This window comes from Numenius arquata, chromosome 5 (genome assembly GCF_964106895.1).
Source record: "Numenius arquata chromosome 5, bNumArq3.hap1.1, whole genome shotgun sequence".
In the NCBI taxonomy this organism is placed as follows: domain Eukaryota; kingdom Metazoa; phylum Chordata; class Aves; order Charadriiformes; family Scolopacidae; genus Numenius; species Numenius arquata.
The window spans coordinates 68,753,804-68,776,229 of record NC_133580.1 but is presented as its reverse complement, the minus strand read 5'-3'; the positions used below and the strand labels follow the sequence as shown (position 1 = coordinate 68,776,229).

At 38.1% G+C, this 22,426-nt stretch overlaps 1 protein-coding gene across 1 annotated transcript in view; it reads left to right on the top strand.

Moving 5' to 3' along the window:
* Positions 1-346: 346 nt before the first annotated feature.
* The window catches only part of ARAP2 (ArfGAP with RhoGAP domain, ankyrin repeat and PH domain 2), a 120,188-nt gene continuing 98,108 nt past the window's right edge, over positions 347-22,426 (top strand). The window contains exons 1-6 of the mRNA XM_074147318.1: positions 347-1,409; positions 8,743-8,813; positions 9,758-9,837; positions 14,360-14,445; positions 15,590-15,946; positions 19,291-19,360. Coding sequence (XP_074003419.1) covers positions 502-1,409; positions 8,743-8,813; positions 9,758-9,837; positions 14,360-14,445; positions 15,590-15,946; positions 19,291-19,360 — 1,572 coding nt within the window. The 5' untranslated portion in view covers positions 347-501. The remainder of the gene's footprint in view (positions 1,410-8,742; positions 8,814-9,757; positions 9,838-14,359; positions 14,446-15,589; positions 15,947-19,290; positions 19,361-22,426) is intronic.

Genomic DNA, 22,426 nt, shown 5'->3' with positions numbered 1-22,426 from the left:
GATCACTTTGATATCTCCCCCTTATATGCAAGCCCTGTGTAATAAGAGTGTGTAGGTAAGTGGTTCATCTTTTAACTGTTCATCTCAATGTTAACTACTAGGATTATATGTTTTAAGGCTGTATTCCTTGTGCTGAGCTAAGACTTTGATTTCTCTATTTTCTTTATACAGGCCAAGATAAAAGGATGGAGGGGTTATGCTGTTTACCCTCCTTAAAATTTTCACATACAAGCAATTTAAAAATACTGCTGTACAAATGATAGGGAGCCTTTCAGAATTTTAGCCAAGATTAATGTGAATTCAGGTGGGAGTTTTTTTTAATGCCCCCCCCTTTTTTTTTTCATAGGTTTGCAGTCTTTTAAAAAAAAAATAAGTCAGTTTGAACTGCAGAAATTTGAAGACGTGTCTTGAAGAAACTGATATTCTCCGCTGCCTGGCTGACAACAAACGTAGAGCGCTTTGTTGCTAGGGAATATGCGCGCATCCTGACTGTATTTCTACATGACTGTGTGGGGCAATATTCGGAATGAAGCTGCCATCATGTCATCCACAGGCAGTGGCACTGATACTGAAGAATTCTTGGCCAGCATTAACTTGGGGCAGTATCTTCCTAACTTTAAAGAGTACGGCTATAACTTTGTGACAGATTGCGTGGGAATAAATAACAGCGTGCTTCAGCAAATGGGAGTGTTGCCTACAGGGCACCGCAGAAGGATTCTTAAGCAATTAGACACCACCCTTTCAAAAATACAGGGAGATTCTCTTTGCCGTGAAAATCTAAAACTCAAAGACTCGAAAGTTTTGGAAGAGAAGCGATATTCGTCCTCGGATCAGGTGTCTCCAGTGAGCAATTCGAGCATAGACGGGACTAGCTTGATACCCGCAACGTTGTCAGAACCGCTTCTTAACAAAGCTTACGTCGATAAAGAAAGATTCGAACTTGCGGAGCAAAAATTCTCTGAGGCAAACGAGGATAGCTGTACAAATGTGGATTTTTCTAGTTTATACCAAAATTCGGACAGCGTACTGAAAGCCATCAGCCTAAGTGGAAGTATTAAAATGAATACGCAGCTGGATCCATCGCTGGAAGAAGCTGCTGCATACCAAGCTGATGAGCACTTGGCTGGCCGTTCGGCATTTCATGAGCCTCCTTTTACATTTGTTCATTCATGTGAGGCAAAATACAGTGAAAACAAACATCTGACGTTTGCAGATGAGGATGATTTATCCGAGAGCGAGCCAAATTCTCCATTCTTTAAGTTTCAAGGCGAAATGATAGACAATGACTTGTATGATTCTTGTACGCAGAACTGCATGAAAGCATTTCCAAGAACAAGCCGGTCTTTTATATTAAGGCATCGGCCTGTACCAGAAATTCCCGAATCGAGTAAAGTTCAAGCTTCATCAAGGTAACTGCTGTTTCTTTCTAATGAAGAATTGCTGTCACTGTAGGGGAGATTTAGATTAGATATTAGGAGGAAATTCTTTCCTGTGAGGGTGGTGAGGCACTGGAACAGGTTGCCCAGGGAAGCTGTGGCTGCCCCATCCCTGGAGGGGTTCAAGGCCAGGCTGGATGGGGCTTGGAGCAACCTGCTCTAGTGGAGGTGTCCCTGCCCAGGGCAGGGGGGTTGGAACTCGATGATCTTTAAGGTCCCTCCCAACTCTAACCATTCTATGATTCTATGAAATTATAGTTTGGAGTTTCTCGTGAGTTTTTTTATGTCTTTTTTTTTGTGAATTTTTCTCATACATTCGTACGCTGGATCTGGAATGAATGTTGCCACATTAACTGAAGGAGGATTAAGTTTCAGTGCAAGTTAAAAGCTCAAATGAGAGCATAAAGGGAAATTTTAGGAATAACCTCCCCAGTCATCTCTGCTTCTACTTATTTTCAAATAAATCTTTATTGCTTTATGTATAAACCTTACTAAAAACAACTGTGTCAAGTATTTTTAATCTGTATGCTATTAGAATTGGGAAGAATGTAAATACGCGAGTGTTACAAAACCAAGATTGAAAAGTAACAGAAAAAGCTGTTGAATCTATTCGAAACCAAAACAGTGCTAATAATATTAATTAGACCTTAGCTCTGATGTGTCTGATGAAATTCTGATGGATCAGAGGAAAATGGTGACAAAATAATGATTTCAAGAGGGCTAAATAATCACCCTTAAGTACGAAAATCTGTTTTTATGATGAGACAACAGCGTGGAACACAAATACTCAGGTTGTATCTTAGTAACTTTTAAGGTTGTACCTTTCAAGAGATACTGTTATTGGAAAATATAAGGTTATTATTTTTATATGTCTATCTTATAAGGAAGATCTCTGAAGTTTTACACAACTCCACCTATTAATGTAGTTTTATCTGAAAAGTTGGGCAAAATTTAGAACAACCTTGTTGTCTGTTTTGTGCAGTGTGGTGTAGCCACCCTGTAAAAAGCAGGCTGTATCTGATATGATTCTACATGGGCATTACGAGATGATTACGTGAGAATCTCATGTCTTAGCCTTAAAGCACATAAAATTTATATATAAATATAAAAATGTAATTTTTTTGGTTTATATTAGAATAGCATATTTCGTGGAGGAGGAAATTACATTGTATTGTGGGTCGAAAGTGAGGACTTTCTTCCAGATGGCTCTTTAGATTAATTTCTGAACTGCTTGTCATTTAACTGTTAACTCAGAATGAATGCAATCTATTTGTCATATTAAGGTGTTGGCTTTTGCTGGTGTTCTCATAGTAACAAAAAAACTTAGCTTTTAATGACGCTCGTAGTATAAAAATATTTTTTGAGGCATTCCAGCAGAAAAAAGAGGTGGAAAAAGGGAAAAAAAAAAAGCTGAGGGAGAGTTTTGGGGTTTATGGAATCTTTGTAAGGATAGTTCTGCGCAGCGCTGGTGAGAATAGTATTGAATAGAGTCCAATAAAGTGCCTTATAATAAATTGCATGAGAGAGTTGGAATTTGTTTCAAGATATTCATGTGATGTGGGTGTGGATTTTTTTTTTCTTCCTTCAAAATGCCTGAGTTCATAATTGGAATCCACAAATTAGAGTAGCACTTGTCTTAAATAAGCATTAGTTGTTGTAGCTTGTCTTGCAAAAATACGCTGGAATGTAGAGGAAAAGGTCTGATGTTAGAACTTAACTCCAGGCCTATTTTAATAAAAGTAAGTATTGTTTGAATGTTAATAGGTGCTGAATGTGCAGTTGATCACCATATTACAGGCTGTGTAAGCGAAGGATATCACCCCACAGATGAATCTGTGATATTTTTGGTTCTGTTAACTGTAAGGTATTACTCGTCACGGTGGTTAAGTGTCTGAAACAGAGAAGAAAAACTCATGCAAAGACATATGCAAAGCTTTTGTCGGTGCAGCCAGATCCAAATCATTAGGTTGCACTTTTTTTTAAGTTGGTTCTTTTTCTTTTTCGTTTTAAAACCACTGGCTGTGCCTGGAAGGGACGTGTCTGAGAATATTTTGTATTTATCTTGTCTTTTTCATCTGCATATCTCAGCAGTTAGAAGCATCATTAGCAAGTTTATACATGCCCTAAATGCAGAGTTTTCCCAGCATTTATAAGTTTCTTTTAGGTTATTGAAAGAAGTCAATATTACATTTTGTAATACAATTGTTTGAAAAGATGGAAAGGCAAAGATTCTTTGCAACAATTAAGAGATTTTTCTGTGCCTTAAAAAAATGTTTCCTCAGTGCTTTCTAAATCACCAAAAAATTGTGCTTATTGAAACTTAAGTATAAACGTCTTTCGCTGAGGAGTAGCTTTACGTTAACTTTTGTAAAGTGATTATCCGTACTTCATATAATAAAGCTATTCCCGCTGCGCTCAAATGGGAATCTCATTCTAAAAGATACCAATAACTAGCTACTCAAAGGGTGCTCTTAATGTCTTTTGAGAAACAACCCTCCAGTAGAGAGAATATGCTGTATTTGTAGTCTTCCCACTGTTGAAGTAAATCCTCCACATCCCAGTCTATCAGTGATTAATGGGTCACTAACTTCATTACCCACCCATTGATTTGAGTTCCATCTTCCTGTTCCAGTTATAACAATATGGAAATCTTGAAGGACAAGTAGCTCTCTGTCCGAGGAAGATCAAGGCTAAACCAGAACTTAAAAAACAGAAGTTACACTTCACAGAAATGTTCTTGATAACTGCCGGGTATTTTTTTTTTTTTTAGGGGCAAAGAATTAATAAAGAACTTTCAAATGGCAGCTTGCAGCATCTTTAACCTTGGGAAAGATTGTGTCTGCCTTATAGAATTGCGTTGAAAAACATTCTCAAATGGCTTTTATTGATAGGCACCGGTCTCATTACACTGGGTGAAGACTTTTCCATAGAGACAGAGAAATCCTGCTGCAATCTTCTGGGAACCTCAACGTTTCCTTCTAGTCGTGCATGGATATTAATCATTAAATTTTGATGCAAGGAAATGCTCTTCTCATGAGCTCCTGTGTGCCTTCTGGCACAAAAACTTCACGCGTTGGGTCTACTTGTGCCCCTTAGGAGTGCTGTGACCATGTCACTCGTTATTACTAATAATGTGCTTGCCTCTCTTGCAATTATTCCTGCTTCCCTGGGCTTCTGGCTCTTGCCTGTAAGAAAAGGGCCTCTCTTCAGCCTGGAGAAGAGAAGGCTCTGGGGGGGACCTCATAATGGCCTTCCAGTCCCTAAAGGGGTTCCAGGAGAGATGGGGAGGGACTCTTGGTCAGGGAGTGGAGCTATTGGACGAGGGGTGATGGTTTTAAAATGAAAGAGGGGAGATTTAGATTAGATATTAGGCAGAAATTCTCTACTGTGAGGGTGGTGAGACCCTGGCCCAGGTTGCCCAGAGAAGCCCCGTCCCTGGAGGTGTTCAAGGCCAGGTTGGATGGGGCTTTGAGCTGTCCAGGAGGTGTCCCTGCCCATGACAGGTGTTTGGAACTGGCTGATCTTCAATGTCCCTTCCAACTCTAACCATTCTATGATACTATGATTTTAACACACGCCATCAGCTGGAAAGACACCATAGCGTTTTAGAAAATGGAAATATTTTGGTTTTCTTTTTTCTTTGAAGTATGCGTGGCATCATTGTAGTACTGAGGGGGTGGAGTTAAAAAAAAAAAGGTGATTATTACACAGTGTTCTTGATAGTGAGGTTCTTGTGCAGATTTTAGTGGTTTTGGTTGATCAGTACTGAAGTGAAGTGTAATTATGCTAGTTTTTAAAACATTGTGAGCTCTCTGAATTAGTGAAGATCCACCTCTAAAGGTGTTTAGAAGCACTGGACTTGTTCAGGGGATTGCAAATCATCTTCTAAAATAAAAATAATCTGCATCCAAAACGTCTAATGATAAAGTCTAATGAAGGTCTCACCCTTTCTGAGACCCTGCATTCTGTATTTCAGTGAGAAGTCTTCAATTTTTCCTATGTTTTGCCAGTCCATGTTATGGAACAGGGCAAAGGGTTAAGCAGTGGATTGGAATTTTCGTGATCTCTCTTGATACGTTTGGTCTCAGTGACTTCTTCCATACAGACAGGAGTGAAAAATTGAGGCTTTTGGAAGACAAAATAATGAAAGTAACGCCATGGCTCGAGCTAATCACCGCTGTGCCTTTAGCGCAAGATTAAAGATAACAAGTATACAGAGTTTTAGAGGCTTCGGATGCTTTGGATCATGTCATTTAGCAGTCACTCTTGGGTGAAATAGCTACTGTTGCGTCATTCCCAGCAGCAATTTGTTCAAAGGAGAAGCTTAAGCAGATTTATAACATGGTAGACCTGTTTGTTACACAGAATGCTACACAGAGAACGTTTCAGGTTGATGAACTCTATGTACTTCTAGATTATTTCTTTTTGTAGCCCCCAACTCTGTTACTTGTGTTTTTCAGGAGTGGGAACGCTCTGGTTCTTTACTAAGACGAACAGGAAGAAATAGACCAAAAGTAATTCTGGAAAAATATGCTGCGTTTGGGGGAAAATATAAATAAATAAAATAGATAAGGGTGCTTGCCCTGAGCAGGCGCCGTTTGTTCTCCGCAACTGGCAGATCCTATGGTTGAAACTTGGTGCTGATGTTCTTTCGATCCGTTTCTTAACATCTCAGTAGTCAAGATTGCTAAGGAGGTTCCGAAGCTGGTGCTGCTGTGTCTCTATATTCTATATGCTCTATATTCTGTCACACAAACCGAAGTTTTTAGGAGAGAGGCTGTTCTCTTTCTCTTCCTATGGTCAAGCAACACCATTAATTTACCTCTGCAACAGTCTGTGAACCCCAAAGCTCCAACCCAGAGTGTGAGAGCACTTTTGACGTGTGGGCGGGTTGGGTCTCGAGATAGAAAAGATAACCTGTTTTGAATGAGTTTGAGAACAAAAGCTTCCTTCATTTAAAACACTCAGTTGAATGCCGGTAAAGGCTTTGGGGCAGTGACTCCTTGCACTGACCTCTCTCCCTCGCTTTATCTGCGCGGTGGTGGGAGTATATTGAATAAACCAGCTCAGCCTAGTGCGAAGGTCTCGCCTTTCCAGTCTCTCAGCCTTTAGCTAAACCAGTCGCTGCCTCATCGCACCCTTCCATCCTGTTTATGCTCAAGGAAAGGGCGGTGGGGAAGAGTACGCGGCCTGAGCCGCATCCGGTACCTCTTAATACAAGAAAATAGCGGGTCTTAATCTCCACGGTTTTAAACAAAGTGATAGTTTAATTGAAATTATTACATTTTTGTAAAATTGGCACACTTCATGGACAGCTTGCGCTAACCTTCCTATAAAGAGCAAAATAAAGAAGATCACGAATCTGAAGAGGTATTAAATTTTGGAAACAGTTAAGGAAAGTCAGAGATTTGTGTAGATAATAAGATTTTTTTCCATCTTATTTGCCCCCAAAGAAGTCTTCAGTATTTTTCTGTCTTTTAATCCAAGTATTCAAGTTGTGCAGTAACCATCTAACTAGTCTGTTGAGCACTGACAAATTACTACAATTTTATATCTTGCACTGTATGTGGTTTCTAATACATAATCTTTCAAGCAGATGTTCAAAGTAAAATTGTTCCATTTTTTTTATATCCTGAGATAGTTTTTACGCGGTGTAAGTTATAAATTTGTTTTCCAAAAACAACAAAAAAAGTTTTATTTTTGATTGCTCGGAAAGAAGGCTACACTTTGCTTATTAGCAGGTTTGGTACATGTAGGTACCTAATCAAAAAAGAATGCACAAGTCCTGAAAAATTGCATGAATTTAAAAAAATGCAGGCATTTTTAAGCTGATTTCATGTCTTTCATTTCCTGGTGAATTCATCTTCACTTGTTGCTTTTACCATTACCCACTTTTAAATCCATCCACCCTGAAACGAATCCAATGACTCACTGTTTTACACAAGGAAAAAAACCATCATTTCAGAAGCTTTTTGACTCAAAGCTGCCTATCTGTATCTCAAATTTATTTTAATTCTATTAATACCCTTAAGAAAACCCAACCTGACCACAAAAAATCTGGTCTGTGTTGGAAAAGTTAGGATTTTAAGTTGGTTTTTTTTAAACATACCAGGATCTTTAAAATTAGGTTAGTACAAATGCATGAAGTTCTTTTGCTAATATAGCTTCAAAAGTTGTAACTACATCAATTTTAGTAAAATGTAGGAAGAAACACAGACTTTTAAAGTATTTGCTGTGTATTTTTTTTTTAATTAAAACTCCGGAAGGTAAACAGTTATGTATGGGAGGTAGCCCATGATCTGCCCGAAGTGGCCCAACTCACCCTGTGTTTTCTAAAACCAGGATTTTACAAAATATCATTGAGGAACTTAATTACTATTACCTGGAAAGCATTTGAAATCTTAAGTAACTTCAGAAAGTGTGGTTTCTGTCTTGAATTTAGTAATTTGGTTGGGGCAGATTTAGGCATGGATTAAAAATGATATGAACTAGTAATTCATAAATGTATGCCTTCTGTCACAGAGAAACATCAGCCTGTCGTATGGAGTAACTCAACTTGGGCTTCATGGGACAGTGTTTCGAGGGTTTGGAATATAGCTAATCTTAATAAAATTTCTCATTATGTCTAGCCAGGAAACAAAAATTAGTAATATTGATATTTTTGGTAAAACATACCTATCTTTGGCTTTGAAGGATGGAGGACATGCAAACCATTAGAAAAACTTCAAGGATCTTCCATTTATCAAGCAATGAATATTCTATAAGGACGTATGAGTATCTGTATCACTATTGTGAAATGAAATTAAGAGGAAAAATTACTAATTATTCATGTTAAAAGGTGAAATCAGAGCTTGACTGAAAAGAGTTCTAATCCAGACTGGTAGAGACGTGAAGATGAGTTAGAAATGTACTGATTCAGGCATATTTATTCCTGTGTTGTTATTCTAAAGCTGCTGTCTCAGCAAATTACAGCAAATTTCACAGTGATTGAGAGTATTTTCTGTTTGGACTTCCATGCCCAGGCTCCCTTTGAGCTTGATGTTAAATTAGACTTCCATAGTACAACTTCCTTTAAATATAGTCATTGGTAATCAGTGTGAAGGAGAAGGGCGTATTTGCTGTCGTAAAGTGAGGAAAACACATTATTGAGTGACTTCTAAATTAAATCAGAAATTTTCCCAAGACGTAAAATTGACTATTTCTCTATTTGTATATAATTGTAATAGTTTAACTCCGTAAGATGTTTTTGCTCCATTTCTAGAAAATTTCACTTAACGTTTCCATTTTGGGCTTTGTTTTGTTCCAGTTCCCTGCAGAAAAGAAGAAATGTGGATCTTGTAAATATTTCTTGCACTGGGAGGCAAATTTCACAAAACAGTGAGTTAAACACGCTGATATTTGCATCTTGAATACTGACGAAAAAGAAACCTCAGAGCAGAAGTTTTCTAAAATGAGTATTGACTCGCTCATTTTAAGAAATATTGAGTTATCTGGAAGGTCTGGAAGAAGTGATGTATGTAATAACAGAACATTTAGCCACTTCTGTGTTTTCACTTAGCTTTTGTTTACGAGCTAATAACACGAGAATTAGAAAATCCAGTCTTTAAACCTCATTTATTTTACTATACTTTTTTAGACTATGGTATTTTCTGTTTCTAAGATTAGATCTAGATTTTTTTAAGCAGAGTTGACTTTTTCTTGAAAGATATAAGGAGAGTATTCCTGACTAATGCTGCTTAATTTGTTAGTGCTCATAGCTCCAGGAAATAACAGGAAATTAATTGTATTAAATAGTTTACTGGAAGAGTTTAGAAGTCTTGTGCAGTCAGTTGTAAACAAAAGTCCTTTCATACTCTGGAGGTATGTCTTGCTTGAAGTTATGCATATTAATTTATGCAAATACTTGGTATCAAAATGAAGATTGTGCACAAATGAGTTTTTGTGGGGTTTGTAGGGTTTTTTTGAAAGTCAGAATAGAGGCTGCTTTGGAGCTATTGCTCCTAAGAGTATGCAGCAAAAGAAGGGTTTTTTTTCAACTTAATTCAGGGTGGGAAAGAAGAAAAGGCCTGTATGCAAGTTATATCCGAATTATATAGTGATAGTAGCAGTGTCTGAGCAGGTAATATGTGAGAGGAAAAAAGGTCTTTGGAGTTTGTTAAGGAATAGGAAATTGCTTCTTGTTCTTCAGTTGTTTTTATTCCAAGGACAGAGAAATCACAAGCAGATAAATCTGTCTGTTGTTGATTTTATTAGTAATTTAGTGGAGCATTGCACTGTATGTCTCTGTATTTACTTTTTTTTTTTTTTTTTTTTGCTTTTAGAAACTTTCACAGAAGAAAAGCCCCCCATCATCTCTCCTTATGGGGAAACCTTTATTTGTGACAACCCTAAAGATGCTAAAGTAAGTTGAGAAGTCTGGATATAAATTGTCTATCTTCACTTTCATCTTCATGTTGTGTATTTTTTATTACCCTTAGCTTTTTTTCCCCTCTGCTTTTTCAGTTCCCACTACCTTTTCTGTCTTCTTAGGTACACGCACAAGGTTTATAGTATAAATATCTGTGGGCTAGTGACTTTTCTTAATCTTGAGATACGCTTTGTACTGTCCAATAGTAATAGGAAGCTGTGGTGTGTGTTGGTTGGGGTGTTTTTGTTTTCTTTTTTTTTTTTAAACAATGTAAGAGAGATAACTGACTTGTGGGGTTTTGTTCTTTGACTTTTGGGGATTTTTTTTTATTTTTTTTTATGTCCAGGCTTGTGTATGTCCTAAGAAAGCAGCTTAGATGACCTCATGGTCGCTTTTTGGCCATACACTTTTTTTTTTAATTCCTGTATATGAAAACTCTCAGTCCTTCTGATATTTTTCTGTATCCCCTAAACTTGCTCTGTGCCCAGAAAGTCCCTTTTGTTGTAGGGTTCTCTGAAGTGAATGTTTTTGTTGGGGTCAGTAATTAGAATCATAGAATGGTTAGAGTTGGAAGGGACCTTTAAATCCCACCCAGTGCCACCCCCTGCCCTGGGCGGGGACACCTCCCACCAGACCAGGTTGCTCAAAGTCCCATCCAACCTGGCCTTGAACCCCTCCAGGGATGGGGTGGCCACAGCTTCTCTGGGCATCCACATCTTCTCTGGGCAAATTGATGGTGTGAAGGCTATAGATGGCATGTGGACAGACCTGAATCATGTGGGGATCTCGGAGGTAAATTATCTTAACGAGGCCTCCCCCAAATGCCTGTGAATCCTGGCTCTCGCGCTCTCTCAGCACGATGCAGACCAGAAATTGTTGATTCTCTGATTGCTTATACTTGTCCCAGTCAATTTCAAGCCACTGTGATAGAGAAAACAATAAATTATTCTTATTTCTGTCCTGGTCTTCACTCTAATGTTTCACTTTTTAAATTATTGTAAACTATTGACTAAAAGGAAATCTACTCAGATGGATGCCTAGGATTTTTTTTTTCCCAACTTTAATTTTTTAAGAATTGGTCAGTGAAAATGAATGGTTCAAATTCCATCTTCTAATGTGAGTGGTTTTAGAAGCATAAAAATGATCTCTATTTTTGTTGTGTGCTTTCTTTTCTTTGGAAATATGTTGTGGGTTTTTTTGTTGTTGACTTTTTTAGGAGGTACGCAGAAATTCGTGCCTTATTTCTCCTTCTAGTTCTTATCTGCAGAGAAAAGTGACTTAAGCTTTCTTTTTCTTTCCTGGAGTACAGTGTGTTGTCTGTGCCAGTTATTGTTGTCTGTGCCAATGCCTTTAAAAATTGAAAATTTGACTTCTTTGTAATTAGTTCAATGGCAAAAGGAGCTTTTCTAGAAGTTCCCTAGCTGCCTTCTTAATTCTTAGCATTATTCTGTATGTTTCATTGAAAGGATTATCAAAAAGCATACCCAGGAAGACTGTCAGTGAGCTTTCTTACCTTAAAGGCAGCAAATAAAAAAAAAACCAAACCCATGCTGTTAAACTGGATTAACTGCTGGAAAAAAAAAATCACTATTTCTGCCGGTTGTAGAATCACGATTAATGTAGTATATTATAACATGCCTTTCCTGATCTGAGGATTTGGATTTTAATTATCACTTCCATCTAAGTGTTAGGAACATTTTCTTTTTACTTATATGTATCATGTGCCTGTTGGAAATTTCAGAGTTAATTTTGGTTCCATTAGAACTTAATTGCAGACAAAGGTCATAATGAAGAACCATAAAACAAAGGTCCTAAGATACATTTCACTTTAAGATTATTTTTTTTTCAGTAGTTATCAAGTATCCTAGAAACAAAGAAGAAAGTTTAGATAACACTGTAAAGTATATGAGATTTTAGGGCTTGTAACTGCTGCTTCCTTTTAAAAGATAACCTCGCATGAGAAAAATAGTTGTCTTTATACAAGAAAACGTAGCAAATTCTTCCACTGATTGACTGAAATTAGTCCTAAGGGCAAATTCTTCCACTGATTGACTGAAATTAGTTCTAAGGGCTTGCAAGTTGGACATTAGCCTTTTCCTGTTTTGTTGGTGTAAAGGAGGAGAGGCTTCTAAAGGGAGTGTCTGTAGACATAGGTAATGAGTCACTATAGGCAGCAGGTAAGTGAGCAGGAGAGAACAGGGAATTAAGGTTATAAAGAAAATATGCCTTTGACTTAGGTCAGGAAGAAAGACAGCCAGAAGCAGATATCTCTAAAGGGCAATGTGAAGAGAGAACTTTTTTTTTTTATATATATTTAAAAATAATACAAATAAAAATCCAAATGTTTTAGAGCAGATTTATTGTTGTGTCCAACTGAAGAGTCAAGTACGTTAGAATTTCTTCACAGAAAAACTGAATTCTAATGAGTCCAGGCCCCTAGAGAGCAAATTATTGGCTTTATTTCTCGCTGTGGACTGTCAGACCAAATTAAACATGCATATTGAGTTCAGTAAACTATGTGAGCTCCGAAGCATATGTGATGCTGCGGAATGCTGGCTGGCTTGCGAATCTTGCCACTTTAAAATAAGAACCCGTAATATTTTAAAAGGAGGAATTTACCTTTATGGACCTGTTATAAAATTGTATTGCCAAATCGTGATTGAAGAATCAACCTGAGGAGCTCTGTGTGACATGAGCTTTGATAGAAGAGTAAGGGGTGTCTCCTAAGGAAGGTGGTATTGAGCAATGGCATTGAGTCTCTGTTTAATGTCTCCTCGGTCCCGACACTCTTCACACAGTCCGTGTTCTACCATTCGGCTTTCCTGACCTGCTGTTGGGAACAAGACTACCCGTTAGAAAAAGCTAAAGCCAAAAATGCTTCCGAATTACTTCCTGATCGAAAGTAGGGGATTTTTGTATAGGGCTGCAAGTAAGCAGTTCCATCTCTCTGGGAGCCAGAAGCTGGATTTCTTCCTTAAGGGTCAGTGCTTCTTTCTTCCTCAGATCTCATCTAAATCTCCCCTCTTTCAGTTTAAAACCGTTGCCCCTCATCCTATCGCTACACTCCCTGATCAAGAGTCTCTCCTCATCTCTCCTGTAGACCCTTTAGGTATTGGAAGGCTGCTATAAGATCTCCCCAGAGCCTTCTCTTCTCCAGGCTCCTCTCCCTGGTCAAGAGTCCCTCCCCAGCTTTCCTGGAGCCCCTTTAGGGACTGGAAGGGGCTCTAAGGTCTCCTTGGAGCCTTCTCTTCTCTAGGCTGAACCCCCCAACTCTTTCAGCCTGTCCTCACAGCAGAGGGACTCCAGCCCTCCCAGCATCAATGTCGTGTTGGTGGGCATTTTTTTGTCTAATCCTTGTGCTACAGCATAGTCAATAACGTGGGGGGTGTGTGTGTGGTTGTGATTGTTGTTTTTTGGTGGTTTATTGTGTTTTGGCTTTTTTATAATGGATCTGGCTGGCAGAGGAAGGCAGACTCTTCACCTGGCTTTATCCAAGCAGCCGCCTGTGATTCCCCCAATTTTTGCTGCAGCGTACATGTACTCAGCTTTGGGCTATGTGCTTTTTTTAAACCTGCCTTTTTGTGTTGCCACGTTACAGCCCTCAAGTACCAGACGAGGTACTGCCATGCAGAAAACAAATGGCAACGGCTGCAAAAGCTTATCCCCCTTTTTTTTTTTTTTTTTTTTCTGCCACCCTTCAGCTTCGTGACATACACATCAAAGCTTAAATGAGTAAATTAAAATGTTTCCATCAGAAAGCACAAAGATGTTCATTTCAGTTTGTGTGGTCGGTTTTTTTTTTTAAGGGAAGAAAGACAAGCATTGAGAAGGTTGATAATGCAATATGATTGTCAGAACAAGTTTAGGAGGTGTGAAATGTAATGTTCTCGAGCAGTGTTAACTCTGACATTTTGTACCCTGCAAGCAGTTTGTGATAAAGATTTCTAAACAAACATTAATAAATGTGCCTTTTTCCTTGGCAAGAAATTGTGAGAGAGATTTGATCTGGCTGAGTTCAGTCTTACTGTAGGAATTTGAATTTACCATTGTTTTGTCTTTAGTGTATCAGGAAGGCTATACATTTAATTCAGAGAAGTATTGATTTGAAAGATAGGATGGCAGTGGCAAATCATAAATAGTATCCTTAACACGCACGTGACATGTGGCTCTAGAGCTTCGAAAATTTTAGGGTAAAAATAATATTCAGTCGTGCTTCAAGAAAAATCAGAGCACCGATATTTCTACACACTGAATTTCTTTAATTTGTTTGTATCAGGTATTTTTGGACTATGCTCAAATGCTCTGTCTGAGTATTATTATTTTAAAAGGAAATATTGACAAATAACGTTTCCTGAAATACTTTAAAAACATGATCTTTCAAATGCCTATTTGAAAATGTGGCAAAGAATAGCTTTGCTGGTTTGGCTGTTGTTTGTGGGTGATTTATGTCTACAGTTATTTAACCATCACTTACTACTTCAGTACAAATGTTGGTTACAATATATTTCTTTTCTAGGAACTTCATGGAGAGGAATTCCTGGCTTGTGAAAATAAATTGCATCTGGGAATGAATGAAGAGCATTTTTCTAACAAGAATCAATGGTATTAAATAAGAATTACCAAGAAACTCAAAACATAGAGAGGGAAGAGTTATTTACTGATATCGCAAGTAGATCTTTACCTCTGAAGGCACTATCATGACTGTATTTTTAATTTTTTTTTCCCCTATTTGAGCCTTCACCCCATGCTGCAGAAGCTGAAGTGTGGCTCTGTGGCTGTCCTGAGATTTTCTAAGCCAGGTTTCAGAGTCTTTTGTGGATTTGGAGAATGTCCGTCTTTTCCCCAGTCAGAACAAGGAAGACACAAGTTTTGAGTGTCTCGTAGCTAACCATGCCTGAGTACTCTCACTCTCTATCTCCTCATTAGAAAAATAAAACAAACACAAAACTAAACCATTCTCTATCACAAGGCGGTGGCCAGTGGTTTGACAGAATGGGAGCTAATGTCCTCCTTAAGTCTCTGTCTGTCCCTGGCCTTTGTTGAGGTGGGAGAGGGAGGAGACAAGAGGATACTACGAGTTCTCCAATGTATTAAAAAGAATGGGGCTTGTTTTCTGAGGAAGGAGAATGTATTTCAAATTTCTGTTCAGACTTCTAAAGGAGGCAGCAAGTGTCACCTTGCTACCAGTCCTGGTGAATGGAGAAAGTGGGATTCAGTCATAGTTAATGACTGGTCATAGTTATAAGATACTTTATTGTAGAGAGGCGGGGGTCGGTCTCTTCTCCCAAGTCACAGGCGATGGGACGAGGAAATGGCTTCAAGTTGCGCCAGGGGAAGTTCAGGTTGGATATTAGGAAAAATTTCTTCACTGAAAGGGTTGTCCAGCCTTGGAATGGGCTGCCCAGGGAAGTGGTTGAGGCACCATCCCTGGAGATATTCAAAAGATGAGTTGACATGGTGCTTGGGGATATGGTTTAGTGTTGGTGGTTTTATTTTTTGTTTGTTTTGTGGGGTTTTTTTTTGTTTGTTTGTTTTTTTGTTTTTTTAAGGTTGGACTAGATGATCTTGAAGGTCCCTTCCAACCTAGGTGATTCTGTGATTATTTTTAACATCTCTGTGGTTATTGCAATGGCTAGACAAGTTATAAACATATTTATGTCTTACCAATAGTGCTTCTAATTAATGATTTTATGTATTTGTGAATTGTAACAAGACATGAAGAGTAAAATACACTTTCTCTTTCTAGTTCCTTTAGTAATCAGGAAGAGAAGACAAAGGAATTTGCAAAAACCGAATCCCCGTCCCAGGAAAACAAATCATTAGCACCAGAGGAATCTGAAAGCGAATCTGTGTATTCTGTTGTGGAACAATGTTCTTTGCCTTTAAAGAAGAAGAAAAATAAAGCCAAAGCGCACTCGGCGTCTTGCAGTAAGATACAAAGCAGAGATTCAGATGGCTTGGTCAGTGAACAAGTGCACTTACAGCAATTTGATGGAGACCCAACTTCGACTGGAAATGAATCCATAGCACCGTATGCTTGTTTTTATGGACCGTCAGTGAAGAAGCTTAAAGCGGGATGGCTGGATAAATTATCCCCTCAAGGGTATGGTATTTGCAGTCGTTACTGTCTAATTGTGGAGGTGTATGTTTGTGTGAGAGATGTTAAGTTTGTGTTTGGTCACTGCTTACTATTTGTGGCGGAAAAGGAACCGAACTGTTGCTGTTGCAAGAGCACAGGACTCTTCTGAATTCATGGTTTTTAATGATGTTACCTGTTATAAAGTTTATTTAGGAGGTTTATTAAAAACGTTGATCATCGCTCATGAACTGCAGCAGAAAAATAGAGAATTAATTTGTAGCAATATTTGCAATATGTACATTTTGCTGATTTTTTTTTTTTCACTTCACAAAGTAAGTGAAAACAAACGCTGATTCTGAAATACTACTTTACCAATTTGGCCATGGTTGTATAATTTGATAATTGGTGGGATTGGAGATCCTGCTGGCTTCAGGATTGTGCATAGAAGTTGAGTTTTGAGTTTAGAAATGCGTCTAGGGTGAATTGTCTCCTAGTTCACTTTATTGATGCGCGTCAAGTTTGATGGGAGGAACCAGGGCCCAAGTCTTGCTTTAAGATTTCAAATAAGAGAGGAACACAATAGAGAGATAATAGGCTCTTTGCCACATTTCTAGGTAAGAAAAAATTTAAAAATAATATATTTAATTTCTGTTAATTTTGACGTTTTTCTTAATTGTTTTATTTTAACCTACTTAGCTCTTCTTAGATTGTTTTACACTAAATGGCACTCTATTATCAGATTTTTGCCTTCATAAATTCTTGCAAACTCTGCTGAAATTCTCCTTACCTCCTCCTTGATAAACTGAATAGACTGTTCTTCATTTTAAATTGTAGTTTCCAAATCTCCAGTTGTTGTTATGACTGTCTTCTGAATTCCTTTTTGTATCGGAAGTGGCACGATTTTACTTTTTAAGTCTATTTCTCATTTTCACTAGTACTTAGCATCTAGAAATGAAAGCCATTGTCCTTGCTAATGCCATAATGCATCTATTTTACTGTACTTCTACTCAAGCTGTAGTAGTTCTGCATTCTTAGGACACTGAAAGGTGATACCAAACTCTTTGGCCTTTCCTTTTACTATTTCTGGCTGTAGTAATCATCACTACTCATTGACTACTATCGCAATAGAATTTTTTTCAGGTTAGTGACAAAGCTAATGAATTAAATTGGTTGAGAATACAATCTGGTTTGAGCCCTCTGGAAGGAGCTCTATTGTATAGCAATTTCCTCTTTCTTTTGTTTTTCCTTTTTAAGGGTTCTGATTTAGCAGGTTTTAATTTCTTGTGATTTTGGCTTTATTTGTGCTGATACAACATACTGTTGTTCAAGCTGAATAACAAGAAGGAATAAATCGGGTTTAATAAGCCTATTTTACCATATTATTATGGAATTTCAATCTGCTCAAACTTTTAATTTTTTTAGTTGTTTCAAAACCCACATTTATGAATTGTCATTGTTTAGTTTTGCTAACGAAACAAAGAATAATTATACATGGAGTCAAAAGACTTTCCCAGCATAATATGCACATCTCTTTCAGAATTGTTAGTGTATTGACAGAGCTGACGTTAGCTGTAAATTTTATTTCATTTACAGGATTTTTTTTTGTTGCTGTTTCTCTTTTTTTAAAAAAAAATAAAACCACCACTTTTGGCAGTTAGCTAATAGAGTGACAAAAGGTATAGTTCTTGATTCCTATTGACTCATCTTGTGCTATTTGAAGTAACAGAATTGCAAACAAAGTGTGAAGGCTTTAGATAAAGTACCATGTGAGAATATATTGTTTGCCAAAGATAAAGAGTTAACCACAAAATTAGCACTGGTTGGGACAGAGCAGAATAGTTGCAGGATCAGTAGCCTTGAGCCAGTGATATTCCTTGGCTAAATTTCAAGGAGTTTTTCTTAAGCATGGTTTAATGAATGCTGCGTTTTCTGGTTCTCACAATACCATTTCTCAAATAGCTGAAGACTTAAGGAAGCCAATAAAAGGAAGAAAACCCAAAACAATGATTTTTTTCATCCCTTAAAACGTTGTCATATTTTGTTTCAGTCCTTGCCAACTGAAAGCTGCTTTCTGTTCTCTTCTCCACCTCTTCCCCTTCTTCTTTTTATGGAGCACCCATTTACACTTGGCACTTGGTGTCTTCAGGGGAATGAATATATACTGTTTTCTTAAATTTCTACAAATCGTGCATTTTAGGTACAGCTTCTCCTTTTGTTTAACTCACTATAAATTGTAAAGCCGTTCCGTTTACTCCCAGTGTACTTAGGTTCACTTTTTCTTCCGTGCATCATCTTGAAGTTTATTGACGTTTTAATGGAAAATAGATTTTACATTGGCCTTTCCAAGTTATGAATAATGATGATTTATTGTAGTCATATAATACAAGTTAATTAAGCCAGAGCTGCGGTTTGATTAAAGTTTTGATAAACTATCACAGTCTACTAATCCTAAAGCGAGCGCTCATTTAGCAGGAAAGGAAATAACGTTGGGAAAAGAGATGTTAGAGTGGGGTCTTGTTCTTGCTTAATTAACTTGTTTAATATATTTTAGAATGGAAACTTTTATAGATGATAACTAATAGGCTGTCAACGTTTTTAATGAGCATAACAGACTACTTCAGGTTCATGTGAAAATAATTTTTTTGGGAGGTCCTTATAGAGCACGAGTTACCAGCAAGCTGAAACAATCAAATGAGCTTCTCATTAGTGACATCCAGTTGATAACAGTGATTGAAAATGAGATTTTATGTTGTGCTTGTTGATTGATCTGGTGGCCTCTATTTATTCATTGGCTGGGGAAGAGGGTGTTGGAGACGTTGATGACTGAAGATACCATAGCCTGTAAAAAGAGATGTCTGTCTCATGAACATGGCAATGAGATGGTCACGTTAAGTTCTCAGCTTTCCTTTTTGGAAAGTATCTTAGAGGGCTGGTAACACTTAGAGGAATGCTCTGTGTTCAGAATATTCCTTTGCCTCCAGTAAAGATAGTCAGTTCTCATCCTTGTTAGTTTCAAGCAAAATTACATTATTGAAAGTCCTTTTTCCTCTGTCCCTTCAGGTGGGATATAGACTACATGGGAAGGAAATAAAGAGAAAGGAAACCAAATTGATTAAAAACATGAAGACACTGATTTTATAAAAGAAGTCCAGTAATACTGCACTTCTTGTTTCCAGATATTTTTATTATATTTGAAATAAGCATTCTCCTTTTGAAAACATTTAATAGGGCTAAGATTTATTTTAATATTCAAAATGTTTAGGCTGAAACACAGGAAGCTAAACATGATTTTGCGTTTGTGTTTGAGACCTTCTTAAAAGTCAGCGTTAACTTGTGTTTACAATTTTAAATGTATTTTTGATTCACAGCAAACGGATGTTTCAGAAGCGCTGGGTTAAGTTTGATGGAGACAGCATTTCTTACTACAATAATGAAAAGGTAAGTGACATGTCGGCGCGGGTCATGTTTGGGACAAAATGCATCTTTTTAATACACACATTGCCATGGAAAAATTGAGAAATAATGACAAGAGAATATTTACCTTAAGTTCATTTAAATTACATAGTACTGGGATGAGACGTTATGGAATATTTTAAGGTGTCCTTGAGATCTTCATGTATTGTTCATCTTATTTTCTAGAAAGGCTTGTGTTCCTGGCCTTAGATATCATCAGAATTTTTTACTTTGTTGAAAGGGTGACACTGCTGCATTCCGCAAACCAGAACAGGGTGATGCCAAACACATTTAAGAGATCTGCTGTTATTTTGATGGTGGTCACAAAACGTCTTGGCATGGAAACCCAACATGCTGGAGATTTAGAGAGAGAAATTAAATTTGGCGTGGAAGACCTTTTAAAAACCAAAAACCCCATACACTTGCTTACTCTTTAACTAAAAATGCCTCTTTCCTGTTTGTCTCTAGGAATAATCACATTTGATTGGAGTTGGTTATGTTTGAATGGGTCTCTACAAAATCAGTGTAGTACTGGGATGGCAGCGGCTGTTCTTTGTTTCTGTACCTGAGGATTGAATCTTACTGAAGCGTGTGCAGGCTCATGAGTCACTTTGATTAAAATAGTTCACTTCTGATATGGAACATTAAAATGGATCTGTGAATCACGGCTTTCAAGAAAATGTGTATTTCCTCTGTGAAATTGAAATTTGCAAAAGGCTTGTTTGGCCTTTTGATGCTACTTTTTCACAATAGAAACTCCTTTTTTTCATTTTTTTTGAGACCTGTCTTTAAACATGGCTTTTTTCTTTTTTCTTTTTTTTTTTTTGTGCAAGGTTTTTTTTTCTTTTTTTTTAAATACACTTTAGACCACTACAAAATTCTTTTTCTTTTGCTCTGTGATTAATTCATTTCTCTTCGTGGAAGAAATGAAAAGCTGCTTAAAATCAAAAGTGATAGGTGATTGTATAATATGTGTGTTTGGTGGAGATGAGATTATATGTATCTGTTATCTGAAATGCAGGAAAGCATTTAAAAGTTAAGGATGTGTATTAAATTGGAAAAAAAATACAGTTTCAAGTAAAACTTCCCAAGCAGTACGTTGGGTGATAGTAATCAATAAGAGTTCTATAGTTGCTTTATAATATGCACATTCTTGGACCTTTCTTAGCAGATTAAGAGGGGGATAGAACTGAAGTAGGAAAAGGCTGCTCGTTTCCTGGGGGGTCATAGAAATTAAGAACAAGCTCGAAAAATTATTTACATTGATCTTTATGCCTACTGATGAGGAATATGAAACAATCTGTGTTCACTTGCTACTTCGCTTCACTCACAGTAGAAGACATGATTTTGTAGATAAAGGGAACAATGGAGTAACATTTGGATTGCAGTGACAAAAAATGCTACCCCTTTATGGTGTTCGTCCCAGGGCTTCAGAGGAGCAGAAAAGCAGGGTTAGTCATTAAGAAAGACTTGAGAAATACAGTGTTGGGATTTGCTTAACAACGTCTGTAGCATAATTAGGGAAAGAAATGCTAATACAGAATTTTAAATCTTGTATCTGCACTGGGGATCCACTGAAAAAGTTACATGGAGGTCAGTTACTCTAGAGTAGTACTTTTTGTATCCACCTGTGGTAGAAGATTCCAGAAATCATCACTTTTGCTCAGGGGAATATTTAATGTGTCACACGATGCATAGAAAGCTACTAACTGCATCCTCAATCTAAAAAGTCTCTGTGGTAAGTTAGACTATCAGGAGGTTGCAAAAGGCTTGGTCTGAAACTTTTTTTTCTCACTATTCTGGGAATATGAGTACAAAACCTCACTCTTGGGATGGAAAGATCTGGGTGTCTGACATATTAACTTGATGAGTGCTATGCTATGAACTTCCTATGTCTGAGAACTGTGAGGTCTGAAGCAAACTGGAGCATTGTGTCCAGCTTTGGAGTCCACAATATCAGAAGGACATGGACCTGTTGGAAGGGGTTCAGAGGAGGCCAAAAGATGCTGGGAGAGCTGGAGCCCCTCTGCTGTGAGGACAGGCTGAGAGAGTTGTTGGCGTTCAGCCTGGAGAAGAGAAGGCTCCAGGGAGACCTTCGAGCCCCTTCCAGTCCCTCAAGGGGCTCCAGGAAAGCTGGGGAGGGATTCCATCAACTGGAAGAGATGAGAGTTCTTCTGTGCTTTTCCTTTCCAGAACCTTGAGAGAAGCAAAGGAATGAGAAGAAAAATATAAATGAATAAATTAATTCAATTTACATTACCTTTGCTCGTGCCCCGAGCAGCATTATGCTCTGTAGTATCTGTACAGCACAGGGAGGCAGTCTTCCCTTGAAGGCAGAGAGCTGTGGCTGCGTCTCAGATACTGGAATTCCCAAGACTGGAATTCTTGTCCTTGGCTCTGCCGCTGTTGAGCTGTGTAACTTTGTACAACTTATTCCCGATATATTCCCAGTATTATTTGGGGAAGAACTCTTGATCAGGGAGTGGAGCCATGGGATGAGGGGTAATGGTTTTAAATTGAAAGAGGGGAGATTTGGGTGAGATATTAGGAATAAATTCTTTGCTGTGAGGGTGGTGAGAGCCTGGCCCAGGTTGCCCAGAGAAGCTGTGGCTGCCCCATCCCTGGAGGGGTTCAAGGCCAGGTTGGAGGGGGCTTGGAGCAACGTGGTCTGGTGGGAGGTGTCCCTGCCCAGGGCAGAGGGGTGTGGAACTGGATGGTCTTTAAGGTCCCTTCCAACCCAAACCATTTTATGATTCTATGAAATTTTGGGAACTGAGGATTTGATGAAACTCACGGGCTAGCTTGCAGATGGGAGGAAAACACAGTTGGCTACTGGTAGTTCTCAGTGCAGATTGGGATTGTGTTGGGGGAGCAGTGGTGTTGCTGGGGAACATGAGTTTTTGGGACAGTGGTCCCTGCTGGATCACTATTCCCACACCCAGAGTACTCATATTACCTACTAGATGCAGACCAGCGTGTTCCTATGAAGACCTGAATGCAGCTCAGGAGCCAGTTCTGGGAAAAGACAGGGATAATTACACAGTTCATTGC